The sequence below is a fragment of the Rutilus rutilus genome (assembly GCF_951802725.1).
Source record: "Rutilus rutilus genome assembly, chromosome: 2".
NCBI lineage: Eukaryota > Metazoa > Chordata > Actinopteri > Cypriniformes > Leuciscidae > Rutilus > Rutilus rutilus.
In genome coordinates, this window is record NC_140210.1 from 56,974,009 (window position 1) to 56,993,116 (window position 19,108).

Sequence of the window (19,108 nt, forward strand, 5' to 3'; positions counted from 1 at the left end):
AAATTAAAATGTACAGTTTCCACTCGTATGTCATATTAAAAATCAATAAAGGGCACCTTGTTTTGAAACTAAATGAGAAAAGGTGATGCAGAGACGCTACGTTTTCACCGTAGTACAGGCAAAATTCACCGCTTTGAACTTAATACTGAGTTATACAAGCTTACAAATCCCCTCATGATAACAAGCACAACGCATAGACGTGACCTAAATAAGAGATTTGTTGTGCAGTGTTGTAGTTAGATTCATTGATTTTGACAGGTGTTTTCACGTGACTGCTCTCTTTGGTTACTTTGTGTAGTTATACACTCTAAAAAGAGTGTGTAAAAAATGACATGTTGTGTAGAATTTAACGCATAGGGCCCTATTTTAAGGATATAATCACATGGTCTAAAGCACACGGCGCAAGTGCACTTATGGCGTGTCCGAATCCACTTTTGCTAGTTTAACGACGGGAAAAATGGTCAGTGCTCCCGGCGCATGGTCTAAAAGGGTCGTCTCTGTTCTATTAATGAGTAATGGGTGTGTTTTGTCCGTAACGAGAAATAAACCAATCAGAGTCTCATCTCCCATTCCCTTCAAAAGTTAGTTGCGCTCGCGCCATGGCAGATTCGCTATTTACATGACGGAATTTGCAAAAACTGAACGTGTCTTTAAAGTAAATGGCGCAAAAAATATTGCCTCAAAATAGCAAAGCACCTGAACATGTCCAATCACAATTCAGTTTTCAGACCATACAATGCAAATGAAAAAATTAATTTGAATTTAAAGTGTTGACCATCAGCAATGGTGATAATCAACAAACTATTCATTTGAACAGATCAACTCTGAACATCACAAAAAGCAACTAAAATCACAAAACAAAAACAACAGCAAAAATAAAATCAAATAGTAGGAATATTCAGCTGCATAATTTATTCATGCCGCAATGCATGCTGGGAGTCATGGATGGGTTTTGTACTATGGTGGCACCCAGCATGCATTGCAGCATGTAGCTTTTCGTTTGTCATTATTGCTGAGATTCATATGCTGATTCTTCATGTGTTTGGGTGTCTTTATGATACTATAGACTGTAAGATCCTGTTCACAAATTAATTTTGAAATACTCTTGTTTTTCACGTCTCCTTTTTAAAGCAATGTTAAAAAACAGGCCTATTTGATTTTTTTATTTATTTTTTATGATCTGAAATCCAATAGATTTTGCTGTCATTGTCTTTTCTTATGTGAACACACATACCTCCGTTATAATCTCAGCGACTACTTTAGTTTTTAATGACTTTTAATGTAAAGTGTGGAAAAAACAAAGATATATGTTAGTTTTTTTAATACTGGTGAAACATTTAATTTTGTTGCTCCTGGTTTGCTTCTTCACTTTCAATGTCTGTGTAAATCCAGGGCTTTTTTTAGAGTAATGTCAGAGTTATCAACAGGCCTCCCTCAACTAATATACAGTATCACTTACATTTTAAATTTGTTTCTCACACAAAGCTGTCATATTGCTTCAGAATACTTGAAATATTACTCACCAATCATATGGACTTCCTTTCTGGCACTTTGTGGAAATTATGAATTAAAATGGCAGATAAACTTTAATTTTAAGGAAAGTACACAAAAGCTAATTTTTGTAGTTTACTCTGAGACAAAAACTATAATTTTCAGAAACTAGCACCTTGAAACCCATTTTCAAAAGTGTTGCGTTTTCAGGCCCAGAACACTGTTGTTGTGTAAATGAACAGTGAAAAGGCATACAAAGTTTTCAGTTTTTAGTTGAAAACTGTGTCATGTAAATGCCCCAAAAATGAATCTTTTTATGCTGTTGTATGACAGAAGACTGTAAACTTGCAAAATCAGATCTTTATTTTCTGCGTTGAAAACAAACAATGAGGCTTAAAGTTAAACAAAACATCTTAAAACATCTAAGCTAAACAAACTATACAAAAACAATACACACAAATTACACACTTTTATATTCACGTTGCTTTTCAGGGCTCCACACACAAGAGATAGAGTGGATATTAAGTACACACTCCTGTTAAAACAGTGATGTAAAACATGAAACAAAGATAACTCAGTCAGAGCATTTGCACATTTAATGTAAAAAAAAATACAACCAAAGATAAAAATAAAGAGCTTATACAAAACATCAACGGGTTCTCATTGTTGAAAGGATGGAATCGTGAATCAAAGTGTTTTTGCAAAATAAAAAATAGAGTGGGAAAATATTGCCATGTCAAGATGTGCCAAACTGATAAGACTCCCATCCAAACGCAGTCCTGTAATAAAGCCAAAAGATGCTTCAACCAAGTATAAGTTCAGGGGTGTGAACACTTATTTATTCCAAGTTTGTTTAGCTTTATTTTTTCCCCTGAAATGTTACTGGTTTTTAGTGGCATTGCATAGGTTGTAATTGTTACATTAAATATGCAAAAGTTCTGATGTGATTTATCTTTAGTTTCAATTTCTACATAAAAAATGCCCAGCTGGTTTAAAAGGGATGTGAAGACTTTCCATTTCCGCTGTACATAAAGGAATTTCCAAGCGGACATTTTTGTTGCTCTGTCCCAAACACTACGGCCTCATGTTAGGCTGAAAGAAAGAAACAATGAAGAGAAAAATAATGAGAGTAAGTGAATGAATATATAAGAAATACTTTTCTTTTCTTTTTTTTTTGTTATATGCTTACTCTATAGACATTTGATATTCAGTGAATAGTGTGAAATGCTCAGTTAAAACACTTACTGTTGCATTCTCATACACAGGTTCACTTAACTCATCACCAGAAGCTTCACGTCTGCTATAATCATTTCTGGACTGACTCATCTTTTCCATAAAAAAAAAAAGAACAGAATAGAGGAAAAAAAAAATGCATGAATAATGTCTTCCAACACCCACTTGATAAAAGTCATGACTACATTCAGGACTTCAATCTGAGTGCAGTTCATTTACCTGATTAGAAAACTACTGATAACCAAATTCATTTTTCTCACCTGAGATTTGAGTGTGTCGTTTCTCTTCTTCATCCGCTTGCTTACCCTTGAAAACCAATTAATGTGATCAGATTTTGATTTGAAAACCTTTCAGTTTAGTTTGTCTAAACTATGGGATAATATTTAGTGTACATTTAAAAATATATATGTTAGTACAAGTAACTGCAGTCAAATATTGCAAACATCTTACCCAATTAGCACCATGGTAATGATCACTGCAGCTCCACAAACCACTCCAATGGATATGTATAATATCTCCAAACATCCTATAGCTGAGACAAAAAGTATAACATCCGAAAAGGTTAATTTACTTCACTTTAGAATGAGTAATTTTAAGTGATAGTTCACAAAAAAAAAAAAAAAATCATCATTTACTATTTTAACCTAACATCTTACATATTGTGCCTTTAAATTAAACAAGTCAGAACGAGACTGAGGATTTAGACTCCAACATCAGTCAGATGTTGGATTTTGGTTAAAAATTAAAGTCTGGTTGACGTCTAAACCCAACGTTTGTTTGACGTCAAGCTCCAATGTCAGACAGACGTCAAATTTTGGTTGGAATAAACACACACAAAAAAGAAAAATGTGAAATTCATGGCAGTACACTTATTACTAACCAGATTGATTTCATTTCTGTCATTCATCTACAGAAGTTCTTATTGAAAATGAACAGAGGTTTAGATGTTAATGTTTGGTTGAAAATGTTTTGCTTGACATAAAAAATACAGTTACTGCAGTCCAAGAAAAATGTATGTTAAAAAGTCAACTAAAGCAAACACTGATCGCCATAATGGTGACTTCAAACCAAACTATTATTTTCAATAAAAAATCTACAACAAAATCTCTATTAATTGTCAACAAGAACTTTTGTAGACGTCTGACAGAAATAAAGTCAGTCTGGGGTGTGTTTCCCAAAAGCATCGTTGGCCAACTATGATTGCAATTACCATTGAACTCTATTGGTAACGATGGAACTTGCGACCATAGTTGGCTTTGGTAAACGCACCCCTGGTTAGTAATAAGTGAAGCTGGTAATGCTGTTTTTGGAGTTGTTTAATCCTCCTCTGCTGAGATCTTCACAGATTTAATGAGCATTTCATCCTTTTTGCAGTGCAGTGTTTATTCCAACCAAATTGTCAAACAAACTTTGGGTTTAGACGTCAACCTGAATTTAATTTTTAACCAAAATATGACATCTGATGTTGGATTAGTTGGAGTCCAACATCTTCCTGAAGTCACATTGATGTACTGTGCTTGCTGGGGATTTATGTAATAGTACACAGCAAAAGTGTTCATGTGTGTGCACACTATTATAGTGTAAAAGTACCATTGAAGCAGTGTTGAAGTTAATGAGATAATTAAGTGACGACTGAGCATTTATGATGAACACCTGCTGTTAACAAGCAGAATTACTTAAAGGGATACTCCACTTTTTTCGGAAATATGCTCATTTTACAACTCCCCCAGAGTTAAAAAGATGAGTTTTACCGTTTTAGAATCCATTCAGCCGAACTCCGGGTCTGACGGTACCACTTTTAGCATAGCTTAGCACAGATCATTGATTCAGACGAGTCCAGTAGCATTTCTTTCAAAATGACCAAAGAGTTTCAATATTTTTCCTATTTAAAACTTGACTCTTCTGTAGTTAAACCGTGTACTAAGATCGACGGAAAATGAAAAGTTGCGATTTTCTAAGCCTATATGGCTAGGAACTACTCTCATTCCGGCGTATTAATCAAGGAACTGTGCGGCCGTACCATGGGTGCAGCAGGCGTAATGATATGACGCAGCGCCTAAAAATAGGTCTAATAGGTTAGACAAACTTAGTCCCGGTCACGTTGGAAGAAGTTACCGAGCTGGGGACTATTTTTAGGCGCTGCGTCATATCATTACGCCTGCTGCACCCATGGTACGGCCGCACAGTTCCTTGATTATTACGCCGGAATGAGAGTAGTTCCTAGCCATATAGGCTTAGAAAATCGCAACTTTTCATTTTCCGTCGATCTTAGTACACGGTTTAACTACAGAAGAGTCAAGTTTTAAATAGGAAAAATATTGAAACTCTTTGGTCATTTTGAAAGAAATGCTACTGGACTCGTCTGAATCAATGATCTATGCTAAGCTATGCTAAAAGTGGTACCGTCAGACCCGGAGTTCGGCTGAATGGATTCTAAAACGGTAAAACTCAACTGTTTAACTCTGGGGGAGTTGTAAAATGAGCATATTTCCGAAAAAAGTGGAGTATCCCTTTAAGTAAAGAGAAACACAAGACAGGTTTTTGGCGAGATCGCGACAAATGCCCGAAATCATAAGCAAATCGGTGCTCGTTCACGTGAGTGACAATCACGCAGTGTGAATTATCAAAGACACGATCTGGTAGAGGCGATGATACGTCACCGATGCCCCTGAGATATTTTTTTGTTTTGAGTGCTGGTGCTGCAGCTCAGAGTCACTGAATCTCCCACCCAAATCTGACCAGCCTAACTAATGGACACTGAGACATGGCTGCCAGGAGGCTTGCCCCAGTACTTGCTCTGCTATTATGTTTTGAACTTTTGTCTGTGTTATATGTGAGGAAACATAATGCATTACATCATATAGTCGTGAGGAGCTGTTACATATCAGGAGGATTACACCTGACAATTTGGAATTATTTGCCAACATTCCAGAGGATATCCTGGATGTAAACAACACTGGATCGCCACCATGGGGAAATACATCTAGCACAAAAAGACAGAGAACTGGAGTGGTCTCCACTACCGCTCTGATCTTATCCAACGTGTGATCCCTTAAAAATAAAATGGATGAACTTCTGCTTTTAACACAAACGGACAGAAATTACAGTGACTGCTCGGCCTTCTGCTTTACCGAGACATGGCTGGATCAATCGTTCCGGTGTCGACAGGTCAGTCAAACTATCCCTCAAATCTAAAGGAGGGGGTATTTCTCTCATGGTAAATCAGCGCTGGTGTAACAATTCAACAATCCTTCATCGTTACTGCTCTCCCAATCTTGATTCATCAGTTTGAAATGCTGACCATATTACCTCCCGAGAGAATTCACTTCAATTATACTAATCGGCGTTTACGTTCCACCACAAGCTAACGCTAACACAGCCATTAGCGATCTCTCCCAACACATCTCGTCTGTTGAAAACTCCAACCCTGATACGTCTGTCATCATGTTAGGTGATTTCAACCACACAAACCTGTCATCCGAACTCCCAAACTACAAGCAACAAGTCACTTGCCACAGCAGAGAAAGCAAAAACACTGGATTCACTGCTACATCTCAGTTTCAGATGCTTACCGGGCATTCCCGAGGGCTCCACTGGGGAGGTCTGACCATCCAGTGTTGCTCCTCATTCCGAAGTACAGACAAAAACTTAAATCCATTAAGAAAACATCCAAATCTGTCAGGTCCTGGTCCATAGATGCCATTGAAATACTTCGAGGGTGTTTCGAATGCACGAATTGGGACATATTCAGCACAGCTTGTGACTCCCTCGGCGAACTCACTGATATTGTGACGTCATACGTCAAGTTCTGCGAGGAAATGTGCATCCCCACCAAAACAGTGACATTCTATGGCAATAAAAAAACATGGTTCTCCAAAGACTTACATCTCTTCCGCAAAGAAAAGAACTGGGCGTACAAAAGTGGAGACGAGTCAATACAGAACAGCCAAATATAAACTACGAGCTGCAATAAGGAGAGCAAAGCACATTTATGGAACGAAACTGGAACAACAATTTTCATCAAGCAGCTCAAGATCAATATGGAAAAATCTTAAGGACATGACAGACTACAAAAAATGCCCCATCTCCCCTCTTTACAGTGATCCAAGTCTCCCAGACATATTAAATAACTTTTATGCAAGATTTGAAAAACCTTCCTCACCAGTCATCCCCCCCCCCCCCAACCCCAACCCCAACCCCAACCCCATTCCGACACCACCCTTCTGCATCCAGGAGGATGAGGTGAGAACTCCATTTAAGATGTAGGATGGGATCAGTCCTGCTTTGCTTTGCCATTGTGCAGCTCAATTGGCGCCTGTTTTTTCCACCATTTTTAACATCTCATTAAGCCAATGTACAGTCCCACAATGCTTTAAATGCTCCATCATTATTCCTGTGCCAAAGTCCTCAAAGATCACCTGCCTCAATGACTTCAGACCAGTTGCTCTAACATCTGTGGTAAAGCATTTGAACGGATTATTCTGGCATACCTGAAATCCTGCACTTCTTTGCTGATGGACTCATATCAATTCGCCTACCAAGCCAACCGGTCCATTGAGGATGCAATCAGCATAGCACTCCACCATACCTTGCAACATCTGGAATCACCAAACACCTACACACACATCCTGTTCATAGACTTTAGTTCCACTTTACACTATTAACCCATTTAAACTCTTTACCACACTCTTGGACATGAACATTGACCCAGCCATATGCCACTGGATAAGGAGCTTCCTGTGGAATAGATCACAGAGGGTGAAGGTTAATAACATAACCTCACACCCTCTCACCCACAGTACAGGAGCTCATCTGGGCTGTGTTCTCTCCCCTTGGCTCTTTTCCATTTATACAGCATACTTTACATCCATGGACCCTTCAGTGAAAACAATAAAGTATGCGGACGACACAACCATCTCAGACAATGATGAAACACAGTACCGCATGGTGGTGGACCAAGCTGTAAATTGGTGTTCGAACAATGACCTCCAGCTCAACACAGCCAAAACCCAGGAACTCATTGTGGACTTTAGACGTAGGCCATTTCCCAAAACACCCATACAAATAAATGGCAATCCAATCACCATCACTAACTCCTTTAAATTCCTAGGAACACACATTAGCAATAACCTGAAGTGGACAACTAACACTAATCACATCATTGCAAAAGCTCAACAAAGACTTTACTTCCTCAGGCAGCTTAAAAAATACCGGATCAAACATCAGCTCCTTGTTCTGTTCCATTCCGCTATCATCGAGTCCATCATTACATCATCTATAACAGTAGCCAAACAAAGAAAAAACTACAGCAGACTGTCAACAAAGCATCTAAGATTATAGGGAAACCACTGCCCTCAGTCGATTCCCTCTATACACATCGGACTGTAAAGCGTGCAAAGAAAATCATCTCCGACCCCTCACATCCAGCGCACCACCTCTTTCAGCTCCTTCCCTCAGGGAGGCGCTACAGGTCACTCTCTACCAAGACCAAACGCTTCACAAACAGCTTTTTCCCCATAGCCATCAGGACTCTGAACTCCTCTCTTTAGTTTAGTTTGGCCTCTCATACACTACGCATGGTCATTCACCCACTGTATCTTGTATTGTTACATGTTGTGAAGTGTATTGTCTATTTGTTGTTTGTAATGTATGATGATGTAGAGCTTAAACATACTGTACCGAAAACAAATTCCACCGGCATTGTCGTGTGGCTAAATGCGACAAATATGGCTAAATAAATGAGCCATATTTGCCATATGGCTAAATAAACAATCTAATCTAATTCCTGGGAGGGTCTAAAAAATATTACCAAACTTATTGTGGCAAAGATCATGAACAATTTGTGTGTTACTAATATGTACTGATATCATCATCAACATACTGGAATGTTCTAGAGCATCTTGTGTTTTATTTTAAACTTACACATGACGTTTAAAGTCACAGCATCAGAGTATTTCTCCCCATGTTCATTGATGGACTTGCACTTGTATTCTCCACTGTCATCAGAGCTGATCTTTGAGATGTTGTAGATTCTTCCAGATCCTACAATCGTTCCTCCTTTAATCCAGCTGATTTCTCCAGGAGGGTTTGAGTCACTGCTGCAACTCAGAGTCACTGAATCTCCCTCCTCTATTACACCAGATGGACTCACCCCAACAAAAGTGTACTGTGGAGGATCTAGAAGAAAATGTGTTATTTGTTTTTATTTTTTTTTATTTTTTTTTGCAATTTAAAACAGTTTGTAGCACATAGAGATTGTTTAAGAAACCATGTCATCACACTGTTTGAATTCTTAATGGCGCAATAAGTGTAAATCTATCTGTAAATTTGTGCTTAAAGGGATACTTCGGGATTTAGCATTAAGCTTTGTATCAGTAGAAAACCTGTAGTATTTTCGAATTACCATGCTTTCCCCCCTCATATCCCCCTGAGAGGAGAGATTTATGTATTTTTTGTCTGGAAAAAATCCTCCGATGATGCAAAAATCGTCATTTTGCGTCATCGGAGGATTTTTTGGCCAGAGGCTAAAGACTACAGCCAGTAGAAGGAGCTGTTCCACATGTTTTCAACCCGCCCATAGAGGGATCTCACTTACAGAATGTACAAGCAGTTAGAGTTCTCAACGGGTCGGGTCGGCCCGACAAACCCGACGGGACCCGCGGGTTCGGGCCGGGTTCGGGTCGAAAATATAATCAAATGACTCAGGTCGGGTCGGACCTCGGGCTTAATCTTTTCCAGTCAGTGAAAAAAACAAAAACAAAAAAACATTTATTAATCATCGCTGCTGTTCACCGTAAAGAAAGTCTGGCTGCTGCGTGCAAAGCGCATCACGGAGAGGGGCGGGGGCAGACCTGACGCCGCTGCGTGCACGCCTTTAGCCTGGAGAAGATGGAGTTGGTGAAAAGTAAACTTGCCTCAGGTGAATTCACCGTCGCTACTACAGCCTATTTATATATTTAAAGTTTATTGTTTCAGTTGTTTGTATTGTTAAAAGGCGTGAACATTAAAGGTTGATTTGAATTCCCATCTGCTGGTCATGATAATACGTGTATAAAAAAAAAAAATCCGTCGGGCCGCGGGCCGGGTTCGGGCAGATAATTCATGTTGATGTGTCGGGTTACATCGGGTCCGGGCTTTAAAAGCCACGGGCCGGGTCGGGTCGGGTTGTAATTTTCAGGCCCGTTGAGAACTCTACAAGCAGTGTCAACCATTTTTTTTTTGGAAGCTAAGCTATCGAGTTCTTATTCTGTGGAGAAAGCTGAGTAGTAGGGGTTACCATCTTCTTTTTCCCGGACATGTCCGGCTGCCGAGATCGTCCAAATTGTCCGGGATTCAGTTTTTGCTTTCTACAGTCGCCATTCATTGTTTACATGCACACCTTTTGTTTCAATCTAACTGAATTCATTCCGATTGGTAAATCTGAATGTATAGTGTTTACATGAACGCTAAACAAGTGATCGGTTGATGTGCGTTTTACCATTGCTAAGAAAATAGCAGTGTTGCTCATCAGTAATCACGCCACCGGCTTTTGCGTTCTTCGGTTGCCATTCATCATGTTTACTGTGGCGAGCAGGACGAGGCTAGGGCCGCGGAAGAACGACGCGAGGCCGGCCCTAGCCTCGTCCTGCTCGCCACAGTAAACATAATGAATGGCGACTGTAGAATGCAAAAGCCGAATCCCGAATCATTTTGTGTGATCTCAAAAACCCGGGCAGACTCGTCACGGAGACTCACTTGTAGCTTAGCTTTATTGTTTACAACTGCTCTCTAACCGGTAGGCGTGGCTTGGGAGTTGCCTCGTAGAGCAGCGAAGCCCAATTGAAATACACATTCATCTTTCCAGAGGTGAAGTATCCCTTTAAGTGGGAAACTGTCCCGCAGTTTTGATTTGAGCTTGTCGCACAGTTAAATCTCTGGAGTTAAATTAACACGGCTCAGCGTTCATGTGGGATCCACCAGCACAGTGTTAAAAGAAACTTTGGATAAAAGTGTCTGCTGTATGAATAATTGTAAATCTAGCAACAAAAAGTGCAAATTTTCTTTGCAATAAGTGTAAATGGTGTTCATACTTCTAAAAGTCATATTGGGTGTATCTGATCATATTTATTAAAATCATAAATGGATGCTACATGGATGCTTAATTGTCTCTACCCCTACCCCTACACCTACCCTTAACCCAAACCATATTGAACTTGCTGATCCAGCCCGATCTCATGAAAGTGAGTATGTATGTATGTACAAATTTTATTTCTCATACCATTTATACAGCAAAAATTGTTTTTGCGTGCATATGATACGCACTTTATGGCATGTAATACTTATGCACTCCACACCCCTAATCCTACCCAAGGGGTTTACAGTGCGTTTCATTTGCACGTGTTTGCAGCACATATAAATGGCACGAGAAATAAAATTTGTGCTATAGATACGCACTTTCATGAGATCGTGTTGGCTGATCAGTAAAGGTGTCCTCAAATGCCCAGGAAAGGAGCTACTTGGTTTTGCAGCCGATGTGCAGAGCCTGTCCTTTAAACTTGGTCAGTCATGCAAAAAGCAGTTGTAAAAAGCCAGGCTGTGTGATGGTGGCAGTGGCTCGTACTTAGTGTAAATAGACACTCAACATCTTTATTGATAAAAAAGTAAAATATAAACAAAATATATATATATTAAAATATGACTGAATTCATACTCACACATGACATTGAGATAAACAGCAGGAGAGATGTGAGTTTGTCCGTCTACAGCACAGCTATATCTGCCTGAATCCTCTCTTCTGACTGGATTGAGGATGAGTTTGTTACTGAATTTACTCTCAGTTAATATCTTCTCTGAGTTTCTGTACCAGATGAATGTTGCTCTGTCAGTCAGAGCGCAGCTGCTTTTACACGTCAGATAGACTGAATCTCCCTCTGTCACTCTCTCAGGAGTCTCGACATGAAGATCTGAACACAACACACACACATCCCAGTGGGCATTTGATGTCAATTTAACATCAATATGACACCAAATTGATGTCAAAATTACGTCAAGAAATAGGTCAAAAATGAAAGTCAAATTGACGTCAAAGTGTCGATGTCAATTTGATGTCAAGAGTTTGACCTCTGCTGATGTCATTTTGCCAAACAAAAAGGTGAAACGCATGGCCGTACACTTATAATAATAATAATAATACATTTTATTTAAAGGCGCCTTTCAAAACACCCAAGGTCACCGTACAAATAAAACAGGGTTTAAAATACATATCAGATAGCAAATGCATTTAACATACTAAAAGATACAAAAAGATACTCAAAAAGGATAAAAAATTTGGTTTAGTAAAAATAAAAATAAAAAAAAAATCTGGAGAGCGTGACAGTCAGGGAGGGTAACATTGCAGAAAAAGGTGGGTTTTGAGATGTGATTTGAACATTGTCAATGTATCAATGTTTCGGATGTTGGGTGGGAGGGAATTCCAGAGGCGGGGGGCGGAACGGCTGAAGGCTCTGGAACCCATGGTGGTCATACGGGCAGGGGGGACAGTGAGGCTGATGGATGAAGATGATCTAAGAGTCCGACTGGGTGTGTTGACGTGGAGAAGTTCAGTTATGTAAGGAGGGGCGAGGTTGTGGAGGGCTTTGAATGTTAATAGAAGGATTTTATAGGTGATGCGGTGTGTGATGGGAAGCCAGTGAAGCTGCTGGAGAACAGGGGTGATGTGATGAGAAGACGGGGTCCTGGTGATGATCCGGGCAGCAGCATTTTGAACAAGTTGTAGTTTACGGAGGGACTTGAGGGGGAGACCAGTGAGAAGTGAGTTGCAGTAATCCAAGCGGGAGGTGACGAGGGAATGGACCAGGATGGCGGTATTATCGGCAGTGAGGGACGGGCCGAGACGGTTGATATTGCGGAGATGGAAATATGCAGAACGGGTAATGTTGTTAATGTGAGAATGGAAAGACAAAGTGCCGTCCAGGACGACACCCAGACTCTTAACTTGGGGGGAGGGGGAGACAGAGGAGTTATCGATGGTGATGGTGAAACTGTTAGCTTTGGCGAGGGTGGATTTAGAACCAATGAGAAGAACCTCAGTTTTATCACTGTTCAGTTTGAGAAAGTTGGAGGAAAACCAAGTTTTGATTTCTTGGAGGCAGTCACAGAGGGAGGTGGGAGGGAGGGAGGAGTTGGGGTTAGAGGAAAGGTAGAGCTGGGTGTCGTCCGCATAGCAATGAAAGTGAATATTGTATTTACGGAATATGTGACCAAGGGGGAGTAGGTAAATGATGAAGAGGACTGGACCGAGGACAGAACCTTGTGGTACACCAGAGGAGATGGGAGATGGCTGGGATGCAAAAGTTTTTAGTTGGATGAACTGAGTTCGGCCAGTGAGATAAGAGTGGAACCAGTCCAGGGGTGTGCCAGATAGTCCAATGGATGCCAGTCCATGGAGAAGGATGGAGTGGGAGATGGTGTCGAAAGCTGCGGTAAGGTCAAGGAGGATGAGAATGGTTATGAGTCCAGAGTCTGCTGCCAGGAGGAGGTCGTTGGTTATTTTGAGTAGAGCTGTTTCAGTGCTGTGATGGGGACGAAAACCAGACTGGAACTGTTCATAAAGGTTATTGTCGGAAAGATGAGAGTGGAGTTGGGATGCAACTGTTTTTTCCAGGATTTTCGAAAGGAATGGCAGATTGGAGATAGGCCGGAGGTTATTGAAGTTGCTGGGGTCTGAACCAGGTTTCTTGAGGATTGGAGTTACTGCAGCACATTTGAGAGATGGTGGAACAGAACCAGAGGTGAGGGAGGAGTGGATGATGTCGGTGATCAGAGGAGACATGTGGGGGAGACAGGCTTTGACCAGCGGTGTTGGAAGGGGGTCGAGTTGACAGGTGGACGGTTTTGATTTTCTGATGAGTTCCGATACATTGGCAACAGAGGGAAGGTGGAAATTCGAGAATGGTTGAAAGGAAGGGGGTCGGAGGGGAACAGGAGGGGATACATTGTAGGAAATGTGAGAGTCCAGTTGCTGATGAATAGTTTCAATTTTACCGTTAAAAAAGTTCATGAGTGAAACACATTGCTCAGCAGAGTAGAAGTGTTGGGGGAAGTTGTCCGGAGGGTGTAGGGAGTTGTTAAGTACAGAAAACAGAGTCCGCGTGTTCCCATCACCAGTGTTGATGAGACCTGCATAGTGTTGTGATTTGGCTGTGTTGATTGAGTCCTTATAATGGAGGATGTGGAGATGGTACATTTCCTTGTGAACGGTGAGACAGGATTTTTTGTAGAGGCGTTCCAGTTGTCGTCCTTTAGCTTTGAGGAGGCGGAGACGAGGTGTAAACCATGGAGCAGAGCGGGTGAATGATACAGTCCGGGTTTTTATGGGAGCAAGTGAAGTCAACAGTGAATGGAGACTGCTGTTGTAGTGGAGAACGAGTTCATCACATGTAGAAGGGGAGGTTATGCTGGGAAGTGATTCTATGGCAGTTGTAACGGTTGTAGGATTAATGTTCTTAATGTTACGGAAAGAGATTATACGTGAAGGTTTAGTTTTGGAAATGGACAGATTCAGATTAAATGATATGAACATATGATCAGAAATGGGGAGATGAGTAGAAGCGCAGTTTAAAGGGGTGACACCGGAGCAGCACACCAGATCAAGGATATGACCTTTGGAATGGGTGGGGAAATTTATATGTTGCTTAAAATCGAAACTGTCCAAGCATGATGTAAAATCCTTCGTGATAATATGATTGATGCTGTCCATGTGAATATTAAAATCACCAAGCACAATGGCATTAGGGGAGTGTGTGCAGAGGAGGGTGAGAAGAGAGGAAAATTCATCAATAAAATCCTTGTTGGGCTTGGGCGGACGATAGACAGCAGCTACTATAGTTGGTGTTGGTCCAGTAATTTGCAGAGCCACTGATTCAAACGATGAGTATGTAGGAAGAGAAATAGGCGACACACGCAATTTCTCATGATGAATTATCGCGAGACCTCCTCCTCGACCGGTGAGGCGGGGCTGACAAATGTAAACAAACCCGGGTGGAGTGGATTCGTTTAACTGAGAAAAGTCGTTCGGTTGCTGCCATGTCTCTGTCAAGCATAGAAAATCCAGCTTGGAATCGAGGAGGAGGTCCTGGAGAAGAAGTCCTTTGCCAGTGAGTGAGCGGATGTTAAATAGTCCGAAGTTGACATCACTGCGAACAGAGATGGAGACATGGTTAGCCGACTTGGCTAGGTTGGCTAACAAGCCGCAATTAGCTCGTCTGTTGGGTTTTCTGCAAAGACGGCGGGTTGTGGACCAAATGGAGTTGATGGCAGATGAGTGGTTGATGTGGAGTCTCAGGCGGGACCCGCGGTGGATATATTTCCGACGGGGGAGCCGAGCAATGTCCGGGAAAAGATGTAGCACCGGTGAAGGATCTGACAGGTGGATCCGCAGCTGAAGGAGCTGGGCAGCAGTGTACCGGTGAAGGGCTGTCGATGGACCTAGTAAGCTGGATAGGACAATCCAGACTAGGATAAACCATACTGTCAGTCCGTTATTCCACATGATGGACGAGTGGAGGTGGTAGCTAGTATGTAGCAGCAGCCAGATGAGGAGCGGGAGTCAACAACACGCCACAGGTAGCGTAGACAATATTCGGTCTGTCCGTTTACCAAAACGGGCAGATCAAACTGTTTTACAGACACTGCACCAGTATAAATCAAAGTTCATTAGGTCGCAAGACCATAATGACGATCAAATACCGGCGAGCAGCGGCAGCTAGTCACGCCAGCGTTCACTCGGCCGGAAATCCAACTTATTACCAGCTTCACTTAAAACTAACCAGATTTACTTTATATAATTTCCGGTGTAATGAAATCATATTTTGTATTTTAAAGTCACCATGATGGTGGTTAGCGTTTGCTTTAGTTGTGCTCTTGACCCTTGACTCTTTAATATATAAATTTCTCTGGCTGCTTTAATTGTGTGTTTATAAAGCACAATTGTTGTAGCTAAAAAAGCCATCAGAAACTGAGATCGGGAGATGTTGGCTGTTTATTGATGATATCATCATGTAATTCCCTGAATCCCTGATCATGTTCAGTAAAAGCGGTTTTATTCATGATAGAAGTAATTTGATTCTACAGCATATCTAGAAGTGTTGTTTATCAAATAATATACTTGGTTTTTAATAACTATTTAGTGCACAAAACCCTGTCATCTATGGCATTACTTAGACGCACACAGACATCAAGAAACAGCGTATGAATCTCAACAATGGTGACAATCAAACAAAATATCCAGATAATCAGATCAACTCCAGCTGCATAATTTATTAATGCCGCAATGCATGCTGGGAGATATGGGTGCATTTTGATTGGTGGTACCCAGCATGCACTGCAGCATGAAGCATTTCATTGATTGTCACCATTGTTGAGAGTCATACACTGATTCTTGATAGCTAAGTAATAATGTTGAGCTTAAAGCATTAAATGTTTTTAAAATCCTGTATTAATTAAAAAAAAAATTATTCTCATGCTGTTAAATTAAATGGCTTCTATTATAATACAACATTAAAATCACAAGTCCTATATAATCAAACATTAGACACTGAATAAGATCAGAGATTCAGGCAATTACATGATGATATCGTCTTCATCTTCAATAAACCGCCAACATCTCCTGATCTCATGGCTTTTTTAGCTACAACAGTTGTGCTTTATAAACACACAGTTATAGCAGCCAGAGAAAATTTAATATTAAAGAGTTAAGGGTCAAGAGCACAACTAAAGCAAACGCTAACCACCATCATGGTGTCATCAAAATATGTTTAATATATTTTAAACTATTTAAATATTATATTTATTTAAACCGGAAATTAAATAAAGTAAATCTGGTTAGTTTTAAGTGAAGCTGGTAATAAGTGTACGGCCATGCGTTTCACCTTTTTGTTTGGCAAAATGACATCAGCAGAGGTCAAATCTTGACATCAAATTGACATCAACACTTTGACGTCAATTTGACTTTCATTTTTGACCATTTTGACATCAAGGTGCCCACTGGGATACACTGATTATTATTCAACATAATGCACAGAAGAAGAGATAAACTTCATCAAACTCACCTGTGACAGTAAGAGTCACTCCTGGTTTACCAATCCATCTTCCTTCTGTTATATCAGTGATGAATCTGAAATAGTACATGTGTGAATCCTTCTGTGTCACATGACTCAGTCTGACGGTGCAGTTCTGCTGTTTATCTCCCAGATACTGAAGCCTCTGACTGTATTCAGGGTCCTCAGACAGATCTGGAGGATTTACATCATCTGCAGGGCCTTTGGTCCAGAACGCTTCCATGATCTGATGTCCAGTAGGGTATGTATAATTGCAGCTCATTATCACTGTTGAGTCCTTTAGTGCACAGATGTGTGAATGACTGTAACTCACACCCCAATCACCACTAGAAACCCCTGAAGCACAGAATTCAGACTGAACGAATTAGCTTTAGCTTGTGCATCAAAGATACTGGAAAAACATCTGTACACAAATTGCAAAATCCTTTGAGAGTTTCTAAAGTGTTGAAGCCACTCACCGTGAATCATGAGCAGAAAGATCATAGAAAGAGGAGCCATTCTTCTGACTGACATCAGCATAGCAACACCTACAACAAAAGCACAGTGGCTCATTTTATTGTTTTGAAGTTGTATTAATCTCTTATTGTACTTTTAATAAGACAATACCTAGTAAACATATTTGTAAACACTTTCTTGTTTCTCCTGTAATTCTTGCCATCAAATTACTAAAGATGCTTTCCTTGCTAAGATGCGAGGAAAGGAAGCGAGGATTCATAAATAAAAATGAGACGCACCCCTACCCACATAGCAACATTGTTTCAGCCCAGATCCGGCCCACATCTGGCACACGTGGAAAGATGATCTGGCCCACATGCAGCGTGGAATGACAGCACTTGGGCCAGTTTGCCAGATCTGGGCCACAAGCAGGCCATAGCAATGCCACATGTCAGCCAAGAACAAAGAAATAAACCACAACTGGACCTTATCTGAGCCACAAAATCTGTGTATATTAAATATGAAGTCATCTCAGCCTTAATAAGCCTGTTAACAAGCAGAATCACTGAAAGAAAGAAGAGAACAGAAAAAGAGACGAGCAGAAACACAAGAACTACAACTGACTTCAGCCACAGTCTTAGATTAAATCAACTGAAGAGAAAAGAAGACATTAAATCTGCTGAGATCTTCACAGATTTAATGTCTTCTTTCTGAGAATGCTCGTGGGTGAAAACGTAAAAATATTTTATCAGATGTGCCTTTCGTTTAGACGGCGACGGCGTTTTGGGGCTTAAAAACGCAAAAAAGTGAAACCACCCTCCAGAGAGGAAATCTTAAAAACGCTCCACCGTCGCGTTTCCGTCTAAACGGTAAAAACGCAAAAGTCTGCTAGACAGTGAAGGCACCGATCAGTGCTTCACATTGCCACCTAGCCGCCTGGAGTGCATTCTACGTTGAATTTCACACACTTTTGCACCATATGCACGCAGATTTCCCCCCCATAACGCTTGTCTAAACGCAGAATAAAAAGTGATCACTTTTGCGTTTTCTCTTCAGATCGTTTCCGTGTAAACGTAGCCTTAAGCTGTGGCTGAAGTCAGTTGTAGTTCTTGTGTTTCTGCTCGTTTCTATTTGATGTAAAGGTGTCCACTGTTTGTTACTTTTAAACAGAGGTGTAAAGTCCAGGTTCAGAAAGTAAAAGTCCTCCTCAGTATTTTGTTCCAATCACCTGGATTTGCTAATTCAGCAGGAGAGAGAACTACTTAGTGAAATCAGCTGACTGAGTTCATGGGTGGAATAAACATATGGCAGGACTTTTACTTTCTGACCCCTGGACTATACAACTCTGGTTTTCCATTTGCATTTCCATGCTTGGGAAAAAATGAGTGAAATCACTCTTCATGGCAGATACTGATATTTGAGTACTATTCTGAAATAAATAAATAAAAAGTAACCTCTTTACTGCCAACATTAACACTGTGGGCCGTATTTCCTTGTTTTAAACTGCAATTAAAGTCGGCTTGTGGGGGGCACTATTTACTAACACACTGACCCTGCTTTTAGGGCTGTCACTGGAAGTACAACTCCCTGCCTCAATTCACTCTTACAAGTGTATGCTAGCTGCTGCTAGCTCTTTTTGTAAAACAAGCATTACTTTATAAATCACAATGAGGTTCAAAATCACCTGAACCGCTGAAACAAACACAGCTTTCAAGAAGCAGCTGAACACACACCTCTTCCACAAACACAAACACCAAAACCCTAAAACCAATGCGCACACACACAAAAAAATCCTCTGCTCTTGCTTGTTTGCTAATCTAGCTTTCTAATAAACATGGCATTTTACACAATGA

The 19,108-nt window shown here is 40.6% G+C and overlaps 1 protein-coding gene across 1 annotated transcript; it reads right to left on the reverse strand.

Moving 5' to 3' along the window:
* Nucleotides 1–1,833: 1,833 nt before the first annotated feature.
* LOC311286404 (B-cell receptor CD22-like) lies at nt 1,834–17,369 on the reverse strand. Its single transcript, XM_084402617.1, has 8 exons — nt 17,279–17,369; nt 16,812–17,156; nt 11,418–11,666; nt 8,647–8,901; nt 3,175–3,256; nt 2,985–3,030; nt 2,737–2,817; nt 1,834–2,583 (listed from the first exon to the last, which is right to left on the reverse strand). The coding sequence occupies exons 1-8, from the start codon at nt 17,337–17,339 to the stop codon at nt 2,566–2,568; spliced, it is 1,137 nt and encodes a 378-aa protein (XP_084258743.1). The 5' UTR covers nt 17,340–17,369; the 3' UTR covers nt 1,834–2,565.
* Nucleotides 17,370–19,108: the final 1,739 nt, after the last annotated feature.

Coding starts and splice junctions, on each gene's coding strand:
- LOC311286404 (XM_084402617.1), bottom strand. CDS start 17,339: ATGCTGATGTCAGTCAGAAGAATGGCTCCTCTTTCTATGATCTTTCTG. Junction 3,031..3,174: donor ATTACCATGGTGCTAATTGG/GTAAGATGTTTG, acceptor TTGGTTTTCAAG/GGTAAGCAAGCGGATGAAGA. Junction 2,818..2,984: donor ACGACACACTCAAATCTCAG/GTGAGAAAAATG, acceptor TTTATGGAAAAG/ATGAGTCAGTCCAGAAATGA.